At 46.1% G+C, this 17,677-nt stretch overlaps 1 protein-coding gene and 1 pseudogene across 8 annotated transcripts in view; both read right to left on the bottom strand.

The window, feature by feature from the left end:
• The window catches only part of CFAP221 (cilia and flagella associated protein 221), a 104,489-nt gene that overhangs the window by 55,981 nt on the left and 30,831 nt on the right, over positions 1 to 17,677 (bottom strand). For 7 of the 8 annotated variants that reach the window (XM_053909662.1, XM_053909647.1, XM_053909673.1 and 4 more), the window contains one exon: positions 13,718 to 13,821. The exons of the other annotated variant lie outside the window; for it this stretch is intronic. In XM_053909662.1, coding sequence (XP_053765637.1) covers positions 13,718 to 13,821 — 104 coding nt within the window. The remainder of the gene's footprint in view (positions 1 to 13,717; positions 13,822 to 17,677) is intronic. 8 annotated transcript variants of the gene reach the window in all.
• LOC128772701 (U6 spliceosomal RNA) lies at positions 3,212 to 3,305 on the bottom strand (annotated as a pseudogene).

The following is a 17,677-nucleotide window of genomic DNA, read 5'->3' as shown; positions in this document are numbered from 1 at the left end:
ATAGAGAGTGCGAGCAGGGGACGGGCAGAGAGAGAGGGGGACAGAGGATCCAAAGCAGGCTCCATGCTGACAGCAGCAAGCTTGAAGCGGGACGCAAATTCGCAAACTCTGACCTGAGCCGAAGTCAGATGCTCAACCAACTGAGCCACCCAGGCGCCCTGACCTTGATTATAATTATGTAAAGTATGCATAAACATGGCCAGCCACCCACAGGAGATTTGTTAGGGTGGTTAGGCCCAGGATGGGGATCATTTTTTATTTTTATTTATTTATTATTTTTTGGGGGGGGGATCATTTTTTAAACATTTCTTCTTTCACGTCCATATAGTGTCATTACAATATTGTTATCCTTTTTAAGTCACTTTTTATTTCAAATTCTCAGAAGCCACAGATCATCCTCCTTAAATTATCACAAAGCCCTCATGCTTGAAGTGTTAGTAAGTATTGGTTTTAATCTTCCAGGATTTAGGGTTTTACAAGCTGTGCGATGTGGGGTAAAGCTTCGGGCAGGGATTTAATAGCGCATAGTTTAAAAACTGTCCACAAACAAGCCGTTGACAAATTCGGTGTCTTGGATTCACTGGATCACAGAAGGGAGGGCTTCGAGACTCACCACCATGAACCACATGCCGCCCACAGGGACACTCACAGATCACTGCCACTGCCCAGGGTGTGTGGACAACAGAGACCCTGGCTCACTGGGCCCCATACGAGCTCTGCGACTTGGCTTGTTATGTTACCCGAGGCTCAATTTTCTCAGCTGTAGGATGGGACAAGGTTTAAAGGAGACAACAGTGTACAAAGTCTGGGATAATGCTTACTTAGGAGGGAGAGTGTGTCCTATAAATGTGTCCTTCCCAACATTTGTGCCAAATATAATGAGTAATGACTTATTCTGTATTATATTATCGTTACAATGTCGGGAGGAGGGGGCCCCCGGCTGGCTCAGTTGGTGGAGTGTGCGACTCTTGATGTCGGGGTTTTGAGTTCCAGCCCCACGATGGGCATGGAGACTATTTTTGTTGTTGTTAAAGTTAAAAAACAAAAAAACAAAAAAACAAGATGTCAAGAAGAAGTATTTTTTGGAAAAACTTACACAGTTGATTGTGGAACAACATGAGGGGGAAGAGCACTCACCCCCTGTGAAGTTGAACACCTACATACAACTTTTTTTTTTTTTTTTTAAATTTTTTTTTTCAACATTTTTTATTTATTTTTGGGACAGAGAGAGACAGAGCATGAACGGGGGAGGGGCAGAGAGAGAGGGAGACACAGAATCGGAAACAGGCTCCAGGCTCCGAGCCATCAGCCCAGAGCCTGACGCGGGGCTCGAACTCACGGACCGCGAGATCGTGACCTGGCTGAAGTCGGACGCTTAACCGACTGCGCCACCCAGGCGCCCCACAACTTTTTTTTTTAAGTTTATTTATTTATTTTGAGAGAGAGAGACAGAGACAGCACGAGTGGGGGAGGGGCAGAGAGAGGGAGTCAGAGGATCCCAAGCAGACTCCGTACCTTCAGTGCAGAGCCCAATGAGGGGCTCAAATCCACGAAACCGTGAGATCATAACTCCAGCCGAAGCCAAGGGTCAGACGCTTAACCGACTGAGCTGCCCAGGCGCCCCTCCTACATATAATTTTTAACACCCCCAAAACATAATGACTCATAGCCTACTGTTGACCAGAAGCCTTACCAATAACATAAACAATTAACACATATTTATAAGTTCTATGTGTTTCATTTTATCTATTTTTTAATTAATTAATTTTTAAATTTTTAAATTTACATCCAAGTTACTGAGCATATAGTGCAACAACGGTTTCAGGAGTAGATTCCTTAATGCCCTTTCCCCATTTAGCCCATCCCCTCCTCCAAAGTTCTATGTATTTTATACTGTATTCTTACCATAATGCAAGTTAGAGAAAAGAAAATGTTATGGAGAAAATCATAAGGAAGAGAAAATATATTTACAGTTGTGCTGTACTTACTGGAAAAAAATCTGCGTTGAAGTGGACCCAGACAGTTAAAATCGGTGTTGCTTAAGGGACAACTGTATCAGTACCTAAAAAAGGAAGAGGCAACAGCCTCACGGTGCCAAGCCACTGGGATGGGTTTCCGAAAGCACCGGGTCTTTCTTTTTGCTTTTTTTTTCTTTTTGCTGCCAAACTCAGGCTATTCTACAGGTCATGAGATAAGGACTGGGCTGCCCCTGGGAATGTCTACTTAAAAAATTTTTTTTTACATTTATTTTATTTATCTGAGAGGCAGAGAGAGTCAGAGCACAAGTGGGGGAGGGGCAGAGAGAGAAGGAGACACAGAATCCGAAGCAGGCTCCGGGCTCCGAGCTGTCAGCACAGAGCCAGACGCGGGGCTCGAACCCACACACCGTGAGATCATGACCTGAGCCGAAGTCGGATGTTCAACTGACTGAGCCACCCAGGTGCCCCTGGGAAGGTCTACTTTAAATTTTAGGCCTGTGGACTTTCTGTAAAGGGGTGAAATATGAGCCCTGAGGCTTTCAGTTATCAGTTCATTTCTAAGCTTCCTGGGAAGAGCCAACGCTTGCTCAGCCGCAGCAGGTGCGGGACGGATGCTAACAGCCAATTACCCCGGATCTTCCTTTAATCTTTCATTCTCTTCTCCCTCCAGCAAGCCTTTGTGACAGAAACTAGAAATAATCAGTAAAGTGAGAGTTTGGGGGGATCTTCCTTTTCCTCCCTGTCTACCAAGTACCCAAAATGCAGGCCATGGGAGCAGGATCAGAACAGCTTGGGGACCCTACCTGTGCTGATGGGAAGCTGAGGGGCAGTCTGAGCAGGAGGATGCTGGGAGAGGCAAGCCAGGCCACCAATTCATTTTCTGTCAAGCCTGTAACCTGCTGGCAGGGAGCAGTGAGTGTAGCACACATATGTTACATGGCCACGGTCCTGGGCGCTGTCCAGCACGCAAAGACAGCTCCGGGGAGGCCAGAGAGACTGTATGGGAATGCTTATAGATGAACTCAAGAGCTGCACGAAGCACCACGCACAGCACCTGCACTCCCCATCACTCACGGGGACACAGGGAGCCACCCCCTGAGCACGCCCCCAGTTCACCGACGCCTCAGCAAAGCCCAACTGTGCCACCACCCACCCTTCGCCATTTTCACAGCCAGTACCCATCCAGGCCAACCTGGCTTCCTTCCTTCCTTCCTTCCTTTTTTTTTTTTTTTTTAAATATGGAATGCTTCACAAATTTGCGAGCCATCCTTGTGCAGGGGCCATGCTGATCTTCCCTGTGTCGTTCCCAGAGGCGAGCCCTGGGCTTCCTTCCTGAGGACAACCTGCTCCCTACTTGTGCTACTCCAACCCACTCTCCCCTCAGGAGCGTCATGAGACCCCACCTCCTGCTGAGAGCCCTCCACTGGACTCCCTCCCAGCTCAGAACCAAACCCTAACTCCTACCACCCTCAGCTCCCCGGGGCCTCTCCAACCTGGTCTCCCCTTGGGCACATCCTCCAGACATGCTGGGCTTCCAACCTTCTAGCGATGGTGGCTCCTGTGCTTAAAGCCCCCTTCCCCAGTTCCTGACCACCGAAGAAAGCAGTCACCTGGTCACATCCCCTTATTCTGTTTTTCTTCACAACCACTTCCACTCCCTGGACAATGTCCTCCTTATGTACCTGTGTCTCTCCCCTGAACTGGGACATCAGAGAGGGAAGCAGGACTGTCTTGTTCCCTGAGGCAGCCCAGGGCCTATCAGTACCTGATGCACAAGTAGTGAGTGCTTAGTTCTGGAACAAATGCAAATGGGGGGGCCACAGGGCAGGAAGCAAACCCAGCAGCAGGAGGAATGAAGCCCAGCAGCATTTCTGGTACAAGACGGTGAAGCGAAGCTATTCTAACTAGAACACCCTGCTGGAAAACTCACCAAAACTCCAAGAAGCAAATGCATAAAATGGAAGAGAAGGAAAGTCTTCCATTAAACAATCCCAAAGCCTGAAAAAGCAGCACGCTTACCAAATACAGTAAAACCTCCGATTTCAAGTAACTTGCTCTATAAGCGTTCCGCAAGAGGAGCAAACATTTCTAATAAATTTCAACTTGACACACGAGCCACGTCTTGCAATGCGAGTAGTGTGTGATGCCGAATGTCACGTGATCACAAATGAGCCCATGGTTCTAGAAATTCTCTTTGACACATGAGTGCTTTGGAAGACAAGCATGTTTCCGGAATGAATTATGCTAGCAAACCAAGGTTTTACTAGTGTAAAGTAAGGCATGGGAGTGTGCCGGGAGCTGGGAGGGCAACAAATTTCCCCGAGGATAAGGGGAATGGCCCTGGAAAAAAAAACCACTCACTAGTCTTTGATCAAAGAGATAAAACGTGGTATGTGGCTGGGCCCTGGAGAAGCAGGGATCAGGACAGAAGAGACATGACCTCAGCATCCTAGAATAGCGGGGGAGGCAGCTGAAGAAGTAACTACATTGCCCTGACATTTCTATGGCGTTAGACCTGGGACTGGGAGGCTGGAGGTGACATGACGGGGACAGAGCAGAGCAAGTGACCACAGAATGACAGCACACAGCACAGAGGATGCACCCTGCCCTCGTGAGCCTGAGGCAGTGATGGGAGATGTCCTCCCAGGATGCCTGAGCCCACGGACTGTGGGCCAGACCCTGGTTCCAATCCCAGCTTTGCCCTTGGGCAACTTACCTAAACACTCCATGCCTCGGATTCCTCATCTGCAAAGCGGACATAATAATAGCATCCAGTCATAAGTGTTATTGGGAGTATTAAATGAGTGAGTGAGTATTGAGGTGCTGGGGTGGCTCAGTCGGTTAAGCCTCTGACTCTTGATTTCAGCTCAGGTCATGATCTACCTCAAGGTCATGAGATCAAGCCCCACATCCAGCTCCATGCTGACAGCACAGAGCCTGCTTGGGATTCTCTCTCTCTCCCTCTCTCTGTCCCTTCCTCCACTCATGCGTGCACTTGCGTGCATTCTCTCTCTCTCAAAATAAATATTTGTTAAAAATGAGCAGCACTGATGTCTGGCACGTGGTAAGCACCATATAAGCATCAGCTGCAATTATAATTATTATCACCGCCATCATTTCTTTCCCCACGTTATCCTTCTGCTGGCAGCAGGCCCTACTCAACGCTGAGTAAAATGCTGAGTGGAACCAACATTTTGTGTTATGCACAAAAACCGAAAATTCAAAAATTAATCCACTTTGGAGGAGGAAGGGAACATAAGCAAAAGCCAGTGAAGAACACACATGCAAGGAAGGGAGAAACACAGGGAGAGCCGTGGCAGGGAGGAAGGAAGAATCCGTACAGAATTAAATTATTTTCAAGAAGATAACAGATACCAGGGGCAAAGGGGAGCCAACCCATATACATGATTTATATGCCTGAGGGAAAGAACAAAGCAAATAGAAGATTAACGTATCCAGTTTTAATAGTTGAAAAATTTCCTAAAACAGGGGCGTCTGGGCGGCTCAGTCACTTAAGGATCCGACTTTGGCTCAGGTCATGATCTCACGGTTCGTGGGTTCGAGCCCTGCGTCAGGTTCTGTGCTGACCGCTTGAAGCCTGGAGCCTGCTTCGGATTGTGTGTCTCCCTCTCTCTCTGTCTCTCCCCTGCTCGTGCTGTCTCTCTCTCTCAAAAATGAATAAAAAGGGGCACCTGGGTGGCTCAGTCGGTTAAGCGGCCGACTTCAGCTCAGGTCATGATCTCGCGGTCCATGAGTTCGAGCCCCGCGTCGGGCTCTGTGCTGACAGCTAAGAGCCTGGAGCCTGCTTCAGATTCTGTGTCTCCTTCTCTCTGACCCTCCCCCGTTCATGCTCTGTCTCTCTCTGTCTCAAAAATAAATAAACGTTAAAAAAATTAAAAAAAAAATGAATAAAAATTTAAAAAAAAAGAAAAGAAAAAAAAAAAAAGAAAAATGTCCTAAAGTAATGAAAGTTCTTTCTCTCCAGACCAAAAGGACATGCGACGTTCAAGGAAAACAAATGATACGGAGCAACACCAATACATATCTTGGCAAATTACTTAACCTCAAGGTTGAAACAAAAACAAAAAGAAAAAGAATTCTAAGGGCATCCAGAATTCACCTTGGGTGGGTAAAGATTCCGACCAGCCTCCGAATTCTAGCAAGTTCAAAGCAAAGGGCAATCGAGCAACGTCTACAAAGTTCTGAGGTGACCAAAGCTGTACACCAAGACTTTTAGACCCAGTCAAGTTGTCCTTCAAGATGACAGGCTGCAGGGACGTTGTCAAACAGGCAGGCACTCTCGGTATGTTGCCTCCAGGAAACTTTGGTTAACAAGCCGCTGGATTACACAGTCCAGACAAGCCAGGAGAAAGGACGGACGTGAAGAACTTAGAGTGGAGAAAACATGGAACAAGAATGGAGGGGACACCCTGGTTCCATTTAAATAGAAACTAAGCAACTGTGGCATTTATGGTCACAAGGCAGAATGCAAAGGCTGTAAACCCAGATAAGGTAAGATAATATCACAGAACAGGAAGCCATAAGGGGGGCGGGGGGGGAGAGACAGTGCATGGATGCTACTTCCCCTTTCTGCACCACCAAGACTCTAGCTGAACTTGAAGCATGCAGCTGAAGGAAGCAGTGGCTCTGACCTCTTAATCTCTCTCTTTTTTTTAAATTATTTTAATGTTCCTTTATTATTTTGAGAGAGAGACAGAGTGTGAGACATGGAGGGGCAGAGAGAGGGAGACACAGAATCCCAAGATGGCTCCAGGCTCTGAGCTGTCAGCACAGAGCCCGACGCGGGGCTCAAACCCACGAACTGTGAGATCATGACCTGAGCCGAAGTTGCATGCTTAACCGACTGAGCCACCCAGGTGACCTTTCATAATCTCATTTCTTAATTTTTAGCAGTAAATTTTAGGAATATCACGTTTTTAAAGTTTTTATTTATTTAATTTGAAAGAGAGAGGGAGAGAGCACATGAGTGGGGGAGGGAAAGAGAGAAGGAGCAGAGAATCCCAAGCAGGCTCCACACTGTCAGTGCAGAGTCTGATGCAGGGCTCGATCCCACGAGCCATGAGATTATGACCTGAGTCAAAATCAAGAGTCGGATGCTTAACTGACTGAACCACCCAGTCAGGGTATAAGGTACCCTTAGGAGTATCACTTATATCAAGGAAGTTCATTAATTCCTTTGGCTTCACCTGTTGTTGTTGTTGTTTTTAATCAATATCAAGTAATGAAACATATTTTCATAACAAACATATTTCATTTTTATAAAGCCATTTCTTAAAGAAATTCTTACGTTTGCTCAGCCCACTATCTCCCACACTTATTTACACCCAGAGCTTTTCTTGTTTCCCTCTGTCGTTGCTGTTGCCTGGTTTTGGGCAAGTCGCCTTTCCCATACCAGCCCCTTGGGACCCCCAGAAGGGCCTGTTCTGTAAGCAAAGCTGGCGTTCCCTTCCAGTCTCTTGGAAGACAGGCTTTTCCAGCAGGATAAAGGGTTGGGTCATGCTATCCTTGGCCTCTCCCTGGACCTCCCTGGGGCTGGCACTTCTGCACGGGCAGTAGGGGTACACAGTTTGGTCAAAGTACAGGAGTTGGTCTCTGGGCAAAGTCCACTGAATGGTGTTGGTCAACTGAGCTCAAACCAGCCCAGACTGACATGCCACCAAATGATCATCTTGAGCAAGAGATACCTAAGGACCCTGAAGCCAAGGAGAATACACAAGGCCTGGTTGAGAGCTATTATTTATCTCCCTAACTTTTCTCTCCCAAAAGAGAACGTTCCTAAACTCTTAGTCTTGTGATACAATTCTATTTGGCTTTCTCTCCTATTTCAAGGATCCTATATCGTTACTCTTCCAGCTTAAGGGAGTGGTTGAGAGCTCGGGGTCTGGAGTCAGACAGACCTTGCTGCCTTGGGCAAGACATCTGGCCTCCCCGAGTCTGGGTGTGGTTGGCTGTAAAAAGGGGTGATGCTAAGAGTTCTCATCGGGTTGTAGAATGCAATGTAGTAGAGCATCCAGTGTGCTTAGGACAGCGCCTGTCACGTGCTTAACAATTAGCAAATGGAAGCGATTATTAACGTTACGCCAGCTACTCTATGTACAACCACTGTCACCCATCAAGGAGATACCAACTGCCAGGTAAAATGTAGCATTGCTGGGGCGCCTGGGTGGCGCAGTCGGTTAAGCGTCCGACTTCGGCTCAGGTCACGATCTCATGGTCCGTGAGTTCGAGCCCCGCGTCAGGCTCTGGGCTGATGGCTCAGAGCCTGGAGCCTGTTTCCGATTCTGTGTCTCCCTCTCTCTCTGCCCCTCCCCCGTTCATGCTCTGTCTCTCTCTGTCCCAAAAATAAAATAAAACGTTGAAAAAAAAAAAATGTAGCATTGCTACAACGTGACAGAACGGCCTCAGGGCTGTGCATAAAGAATTGCTACCTGCCTGTCCAGCTTTTCCTGCTTCCATTAGTTACTGCTATAAATTAGTTACATATATCCTTAAATAAGGGGCTTTGGGAACTCATTTGCATTTGATATATTACCTGTCCCCAGTTGTTCTCATTTCCTCACCCTTAAGTCTGGTGCTCTAGAAAGTCATAGAAACGTTTGATCTCTTGACTTTACTTCCCATAAGTGTTCTATTCTGACCTGGCATATGGGCCCTGGCTTTTCTCCAGTTTGCTGACCTGAAAGGTAATCAGAAGCATTTGGCTGGTGTATCTCGCTCATTTCTATCACTTGCCAAAGATATATCTGTGTGTCTCCATTTCGCTATGTAGCCGTATAATAAGCATTATTTTCTGGGATGAGGCTATTCACGATGGACCTAACTACCAATAAGAAACATTTTATGGGAGCCTCCTTTAAAGGTCTTACCATCCTCCTGACAATCCTGATCTGTCCCCTACTCAGTCTGTGCTGGGATTGGGGATCTTCTGTCTCACCCACCAACAGGTGTATAGTGAGGTGGGGAGAAGCAGGGGCAACCTTCCCTATTCATACTCTTGTCTGGAAGGAAGGGGTTCACCTGCCGGTGAGGCTTGTTATATGATAAAATACCTCAGCCAGTGGGGAAGGAGCCTTTGGAGAAAAAACACGCAAAAAAATGAGTTAACCCTCACTTCCTGTTGAAACTTAAATGGGTAAATGCTAGGGTATGGCCAGCACCATGGCAGGTGCTGCAGGAGTATGAATGAATCCAACGGAGATCACATGATTGGACTAGGGGTCAAGTCCCTCTGGCCCACCCAGAGTAAGAGGTGCATAGAGGTGCCTTGGACTTTGATACGTAGGGTGCACACTCTTTATGGCATCCTAGTGCTCATCCAGGGGTAAGGGAAATTATTATTTGCCAAGATGTGCTCCGGGCTGGGTTGCTTATAATCAAAAAGTAGTCTGGGTCCAAAGCGAGGGCAGAGGCTCTGGGATTACTCCCAAATCAGTATCACATTGTCATAAATTTGCATTTCATAAGAAAATGCAAAATATAAAATTATTTCCAAATGACTGCTCTATGCCTCATCACTGGGGAAAAAAGAGAACAAAAGTATTAAAACTTTCTATAAGAACTCTGGGCAATAGTCCTCAGGAACTCTTGCTTAACTAGCCATTGTATGCTACAATTTACTATTTATATGAATTGCATGCATTCGTCTGAGGGTATGGGACACCAAGTGAATGCCCAGGATCTCCAAGTGTTCAAAAGTGAACGAATTCAACAATTTTTTGTGTGTGTGGCATTTGGCTGTTCTCCAACACTAATAAAATGTATTGCTGCCTCTTCCAAAATTATCAACAGAGTGAGCGTTCTTGATGCTTTAATTGTATATGATTTCTTGTCAGCACTGTAAAGAAGGTCACAAAATCCTTCACTCCTTTCCCCCAGTCTCAGGAAGATCTTGGCACAGTCAACAGATCCAGCTTCTGATAGCTATAGCACACACATGCATCTTAAGGACGCCCAGTGGACAAATGGCCAGTTGAGTTAAAGTCAGGGGCACTATGTCAGATTCGTATCTTGTAAATGGAATTAGCTTTATTCAAATTTTTTTCATTTGGCAAGCCTGAGCACGAAATGCCTGGAAGGCATGGATAAATGATGCTTCTAGTTCCTAGAGGAGAACTTGCTTTATAACCCCATGGACCATGGATGTCTCCACCGCCTCTAAAGATGTGCCTAAAACAGTGTCTATAACTATACACCCTAACTGTGTAAAATCAGCCCATGGTTCTTAGCCTATCTGGGTCCTATTTATAAAATGGGGGCAATAAGGACTTAACTGGCCGAAATGTGATCCCTGACTGTCCAACTGTATAAGACCTAGGAGTCAGGTCAGATGCCTGGCAAGTCAGAAAAGCCCAGCACCTGCCTGGGCTACATGCACCTGACCTGCAGTCACCGTCCTCGCAGACAGAGCTTTTTTATTCCAGGTGAGTAAAAGTCATCAGCAAATTCCATAGCCTCGAAGATGTATAACAGACGCATCAGTACATTAACAAAGTGGGAAACCAAAGCAAGAAAATGCCAGAGAGACCAGTGGGCCAAGGAATGCACCAGGCCTCACAAAATGGCTACTGAGGAGGCTGAGCGGTCCAGCCTAGGAGACCTGCTTGTGTACAAGCACATCAGTCACATCAGCAACACCATCCATATGACGCAGAACATTTGAAATCGTATAGGTGGATCCCCAAAGCTCAGGAGCCCTGGCTCGCTCACTCACCCACTCACTCCCTCACTCACAGCTTTGCTTGCCTCACACTCTCCAGATTTTCCTCCTGGTCTCTGTCCTGCACCCACTCCCCCCCCCCCCCCCCCCCCGGTGTCCTCTGAGTGCCTGTGTGCTCAGGTCTCAGTTCTCCATCCACTTCTCCTCTCTGGCCACCCCTGCTCCCCGGGTGATGTCATCTCCAGACCCCCAGCAGTATGTTCCATCAGTACCTAGGTGACATCAAAACATATGTCCCTAGCTCCCACCTCTCTCTCGACTTCAAACTGGTATATCCAACTTAATTTCACTTAAGGGAAGAATTTAAAAGATAAGCAACAAACAAAGCACCAGAGCAACGAAAGCTTATCAGGTGGATCAAAGAACTCATGGCCCCATTTGTCTGAATTATGTGGCTGTGCAATTTATAATCTGAATGCTCAAGGACACACCTGCATGATTTTTAAGTACAGTTGTCGTTCATCGATGCTCAGCACTTACCTGCATAATTTTTAAGTACAGTTGTCATTCATCGATGCTCAGCACTTAATTGCTTATGTATGTAGTCCACTGGTTTTACGAATAGGCCGTGTTTCAAAACCCTTCTCATCGATTAATATTCTGTGTCTTGGGACAACAGTTCTTGGCAGAAGTATGACTTGGCCACAAGAACCTCTAGCTTTCTTCCAGATTCTCCCTTTCTTTTCCTTGCCATTGGTAACCGGCTTAGTTTAGGCTCTCAAGGCCTACTCGATTTCATTCCCGATACAATGATTTCCTGGTTTCCTGCCTGCTCCCACCTCAGTCACACCTGCACACTGCAGCTACACTGGCTTCCCTAAAAAACCGCTCCTATCACAACTGCTCGGAAATCTCGGTGGTTCCCTCTCTTCCCTTAACAGCTTTATAGACCATCAGGTGGGACAGGATCTTACTGGTGAACCTTGTCCAGTGATTACCAAGAACCACTGAGGAATGCCTATATCAGAATCACCTGGAGGTGCCTGTTACCAGTACAGAAAACCAGACCCTTCCCAGAGCTACTAAATGCAAATCACCAGGGATGGCTCCCTTGGCTTCATAGCTGTCCTAAGTGTTCAACATCTTGGGGCACTGCCCTACTCTAAGCCCCATCTGCCGTCTGAGCCTTTGGTGAAGGTGAACTGGCTGCTTGATAAGAAACCGATTTCATATTTTAGCGTCTCTGGTGATGTACTGGGAGCCACCCGGGCCAAGGCCATTCCTTTCTACACCACGGTGATTCCTGTTACTGACACAGCTAGCCTGCCTCCAATACCTTTCTCTTCTTGAGGCTCCCCCATCCCTGTTCCTGCCGTGACCTGATGCCCTCTCACTGGGATTTATCTGGATCTGTTTTAGCACGTGGCTTTCAGGGACAGTCCCAGAGGTCCAGTATGGTCTGATGGCCCAGGCCGGAAGAGGAACCCCTCCTCTTTCTTGCCATAATCTCTAAGCAGAGCCTGGACTAAGATCGCAGGAGCTAGCTCACTTTACCAACTTACCTCGCGGGTCAAATTTTTATAACCTTTTGGAGTTAAGGCAAAAATTCAGTTTGTATTTCATGAGGCAGGTGCACAGGCTTTGGAACCAGAATGACTGCTTTTAAGTCCCACCTCGGCCACTTACTACTGAGTGTCCCTGGATAAGTTATTTAAACACTTGGCACCTCATTTCTATGTCTATCAAATGGAAATAATAATTGTACCAATCTTACCTGGTTGTAGTGCAGATTAAATATATAGGTACATAGGGGCGCCTGGGTGGCTCAGTCGGTAAGCGTCTGACTTCAGCTCAGGTCATGATCTCACGGTTCGTGAGTTAGAGCCTCGCATTGGGCTCTGTGCTGACAGCTCAGAGCCTGGAGCCTGCTTCAGATTCTGTTGTCTCCCTCTCTCTCTGCCCCTCCCCCACTCACACTGTGTCTCTCTCTCAAAAATAAATAAACATTAAAAAAAATTTTTTTAATGTATATATGTGTATGTACACATATATAAAATGTATCTATATCTATCACTTAGAATAGTGCCTGGCATATAATAGTTACTAAGTGTTACTATTATTACTCTACCAAAAAGCTTAGAGTGAGAACATCAACTATAATTAAAAGCAGAAATATAATATTATTTAGTACAATTTTGGTAACCACTTATTCTCTCTTCTTTTTAAAGCCTAAAAATAATAAACCTTCTCTCTGGAAAGAGAATCAAGTCCTGTTTTATGCAGTATAAATGGTAAAGCTACACTGAATTTCCAAAATCTCAGAATGGCTCCTGGTTCCCTAGGAAATAATCTATATACATTTCATAATTTAGAAGTAATTCAAAATTTCTGCTTTGAACACTCATCTATGCACTTGCAATCAGGAAATTAATGGATTCCTACCCAGACATTCAAAAACAAAACTATTTTAGTGTTCGCAGCAGACTGCTGTGGACAGATATTTAAAGCCCAAACCCAAACATCAAGAGACAGAAACTGGGAAGCAGAAATCACTTCAGATGGAGACAGCATTTCCAAAAGTCCTGAGCAGTGTCAGGATCTATGTCCTTTAGGGCAGGCAAAGACGGACTGGCCACACCACGTGCAGCAAATTCACAAGAGCTTTCAATAACATTCCAAACGCTTGGTAAGAAATAATGTTCCCATGTTATTTGAAATTGAATGAAAAGATGAATGCAAATCCAAGGATATACCAAGAGCCAAAATTAGAGTAGGAATGGATTAGTTTCCAACTTCAAGTGTTGGTCGTGAAAGAGATTTACCTGGATGCTATTATAAATTATCTGCATGACCCAAATGATCCCAAAGTGGCCTCATTCTCTAGTATCCAATCCCAATTTACAATATGTCAGGTACGTCAAATTTGCTATTGTTACACATGTGAAAAAACCATATTCAAATGAAGTTTATTCTCTTTCATAACTTGAGGCCTACTCTCCAAATCCTCTCTGATCTGAGAACTCTGAGGAAATTGGAAACTTGAAACCTTGATTCTCCTTACCTGATAACGGGTCAACAGTAAAGGCTTCATGAGACTGAACCAAAGTGATATGAAACTCGAAATCTATAGGGCAGCTGCACTGTAAAGGGATAACATATTTTTTGCTGCAAAAAAAAACAAAAAGGAAAAATTTTTTTTTCTTTATAACTAGTTCTTTTGATATCAAGGAATAGACTCAAGTTACATAATAAAGAACCACAACAGGGGCACCTGGGTGGCTCAGTTGGTTAAGCATCTGACTTCCGCTCAGGTCATGATCTCGTGGTTCATGAGTTCAACCCCCTTGTGGGGCTCCGTGCTGACACCTCAGAGCCTGAAGCCTGCTTCGGATTCTGTGTCTCCCTCTCTCTCTGCCCCTTCCCCCACTCATGCTCTCTCTCTCTCTCTCAAAAATAAACATTAAAAAAATTTAAAAGAACCGCAAGAGTGACCATAGTCAATGCGGCTGTAGTAATTCCTGGGTGCCAGCTACTGTATACATTTCCCAGATATTAACTCTTCTAATCCCATGAGGTGGTACTGTGATCGATCATCCCCACTTACAGACAAGGCAACCAAGGCACGAGAGAACATAAGTGTCCTGTCTGAGGTGACACGGCTAGTTAATGGCAGAACTGGGATTCAAGGCAGGTCAACTGTGCCCAGTTTCCACACCCCAAATACCTTGGTCCTCACTGCCTCTTGAGTACCAGTGGGTTTATCCTGTGGACACTCAGTCACAGGGAAAGGGCTTCTCTGCCACACAACGGGCCCCAGGGAACCTAGGGAACACTGAATGGGCAGGCTTTACACAAAGAAGCCTGGGAAGCTCCTGGCTCTAACAGAGCTTATAACTAGACCGTGTTGAAGAAACCACACTTCCGGCTGTGTGTGATGGAAATATGCCAGAGACTGTTTGGTAAGAAGGGCAAACAAGCAGTAGAGGACCTGGAGAGGGTCTGTGAATTCGGAAATGCTCCCTCAGCCAAGACCAGCCCAACTTCTAACTGGGCCTGCGGTGGTCCCTTAGGGCACTACAGGAGTCATTACAGCTGTGACATCTCTCAGAGAGGCCTGAGCTTCTCCTCATGTCCTCTCCTTCTATGAGGTGGGTCAGAGTTTGTGGGATGAGCGAGGCATGGAGAAGCCGAGTTCTCTACTTGTCCCCTGGCATCCTACAGACACAGAGCTGGGGAGGGTTATCTGGGCCCCTTTCAGCAGCTGGACATTGAGCTCCTCCACTAAGAGACTCAGCCCTGCCCTCTCTCCCTGGCCTTTCTGCCTCCTCCCTTCTCTACCTCGTAACTCCCATGCCCTCACAGCCCATCTTGCCCTCCTGCCCAGTGGTCGGTCCTTACTCCTTAAGCTTTCGACGATGAGCCTTCCTGCCCACTACACTTCTCCCTCACATCTCCCAGTCCTGGGGGAATATGACTGTAAGCAGAGCGGCCAGAGCAGCTAGCGTGCTGCCTTCTGGGTGATGCCCATCCCGACCTAGTCTGTGTGGGGACCTTTCCCATCAGGACCCTCTTCTTTACCTGCCCAGCGCCTGTCTACCTGGGAGCCTCTAAGTCCTATGAGGGCAGAACTGAGTCTACTTACTTCTCTAGCATAACCTCAACAAAATTCCAGAGTCCTGCACAGGCCAAACATTCAACAAACATTTGTTGGAGCAAAGTAGAGTCACTCTTTTTTAGTAGTAATTCTGAGGATATAGTATAGCTCAAATGTGGTCTTAAAAATTATGCCACGGGGCAGCTGGGTGGTTCAGTCGGTTAAGCGTCCGACTTTGGCTCAGGTCATGATCTCGCGGTCCGTGAGTTCGAGCCCCGCGTCGGGCTCTGTGCTGACAGCTCAGAGCCTGGAGCCTGCTTCGGATTCTGTGTCTCCCTCTCCCTCTGCCCCTCCCCCACTCACACTCTGTCTCTCTGTCTCTCTGTCTCAATAATAAATAAACATTAAAAAAAAATTATGCCACGAGGGGCACCTGGGTAGCTCAGTCAACACTTGATTTTGGCTCAGGTCATGATCTCACGGTTCGGAGATTCGAGCCCCATGTCAGGCTCTACATTACAGAGCGGAGCCTGCTTGGGATTCTGTCTCCCTCTCTTTCTGCCCCTCCCCTGCTTGGTATCTCTCAAAATAAATAAAAATAAACTTAAAAAAATTATGCCACGAGCATTTTTACTTGGGTTTAATTAAGTTCATTACCTTTTTTAAATTTCTGGAGTATCTCAAATGTAAAGAAAAATACAGAGGATAATATAATCGAGGTCCCTCAGGGTGCCTGAGTGACTCAGTCGATGAACCAAGGTCATGATCTTGCAGTGTGTGGGTTCGAGCCCCGCGTCAGGCTCTGTGCTGACAGCTCACAGCCTGGAGCCTGCTTCGGATTCTCTGTCTCCCTCTCTGTCTGCCCCTCCTCTGTTCTCTCTCCGTCTCTCTCTCTCAAAAATAAATAAACATTAAAAAAAAGTAGAGGTCCCTTTATCCACCATCGAGCTCTCAAATCTTCCGCTTTGGATAAATCAGTGTTTTATTTTGAAAGAAATAAAACACTGCAGAACACTTGAAGCTCCCTGTACACCTCTCCACCCCCCTCTACTTCTTTTCTCTCCAGGAGTGATCCCTACCTCGTCTCTGCTGTCTACCTTCCTCATGCATTTTCATAACACTGCCACATGTGTATGTGCTCACGAAATATATAATATGGTATTACTTGTTTTCAACAATGTCATTCCAAAACTTGCTAATGTTGCTCAACACTCTGCAGATTTATCCCTGATACACAATTTCGAATCATGATACACGAAGTACTGTTCGTTCATTTCACTGGGGATGAATATTCTAGTACATGACTATGTCACCCCTGTCCACCTACTCTCTTGCTGGGGGCATTTAGGTTGTTTGCACTTTTTTCACTATTGCAACGTGGCGGTGACAATCCTTGTGTGTGACTCACGCATCTATACCAGAAGTACTCCAGGTATAACTGACAAGTAGAATTGCTTGTTACGAGCAAAGTAAAATTAGCAACTTTACTAGACATAGCCCAAATGCTCTTCAAAGCCCTTTTACTCATGTCTACCTCCATGAGCAGCCTCTGAGAGCCTCTCTTGCTTACCAACACAGGATTTTCAGACATTTTAACTCCTTCTGGCCCAATGGGGGTAAAGTGCTATCTCATTTTATTTTCATGTTCATTTCTTCGACGTTGACCTTCTATTCAGAGGGAGACGTTTGGGTTTCCTCGTCTATGGACTATCGGTACATATCCTTTGCCTATTTTCCTATGAAGTTGTTCTGCTCTCTTGTCAATCTGTAAATTCTAGAAATTAATTCTGTCAATTATATCTAGTGATATAAATTCAAGTCAAGGATCATTATACACAGTAATCTCTTCAGCCAGCAGTGAGATGAATGCTTCATAGTTTTGTTTTGTTTTTTTTTTACCAAACTCATAAACTCTGTCCTTGGTCAGACTCTCTAGAAGCAGCCAGTCCATCTTAACTCTCTGAGGTGCTTCCTAATTCTGAAACACAGGGCACATAAAGGTCATTACATTTTCAAGACACTGGGGTCCCACTGAACATCAGCTGCTCCACAGCACTGGGGAGATAAAACTAACTGTACAAGTTACATATGCCCCTCAAGAAGTGAGCAGCCTTGGGGCGCCTGGGTGGCTCGGTTGGTTGAGCATCCGATTCTTGATTTCGGCTCAGGTCATGATCTCACTGTTCGTGGGATCGAGCCCCGCATGGGGCTCTGTGCTGATAGTGCGGAGCCTGCTTGGAATTCTCTCTCTCCCTCCCTCTGCCTCTCCTCTGCTCATGTTCTCTCTCAAAATAAATAAATAAACATTACAAAAAAAAAAAAAAAAGAATGAGTAGCCATGGGTGATGGTCAATGTGAAGTCTAAACTACTCAGACGTGGTCTCTGAAGACCAGGCTGGGGACTCCCACAGCCACATGAGTTGGATG

The sequence above is a fragment of the Panthera pardus genome, unplaced genomic scaffold, assembly GCF_024362965.1.
Source record: "Panthera pardus isolate Hobbes unplaced genomic scaffold, ASM2436296v1 HiC_scaffold_10, whole genome shotgun sequence".
Lineage (NCBI taxonomy): Eukaryota > Metazoa > Chordata > Mammalia > Carnivora > Felidae > Panthera > Panthera pardus.
The sequence above is the reverse complement of the archived record's forward strand: the minus strand, read 5'-3'. Positions and strand labels throughout refer to the sequence as shown.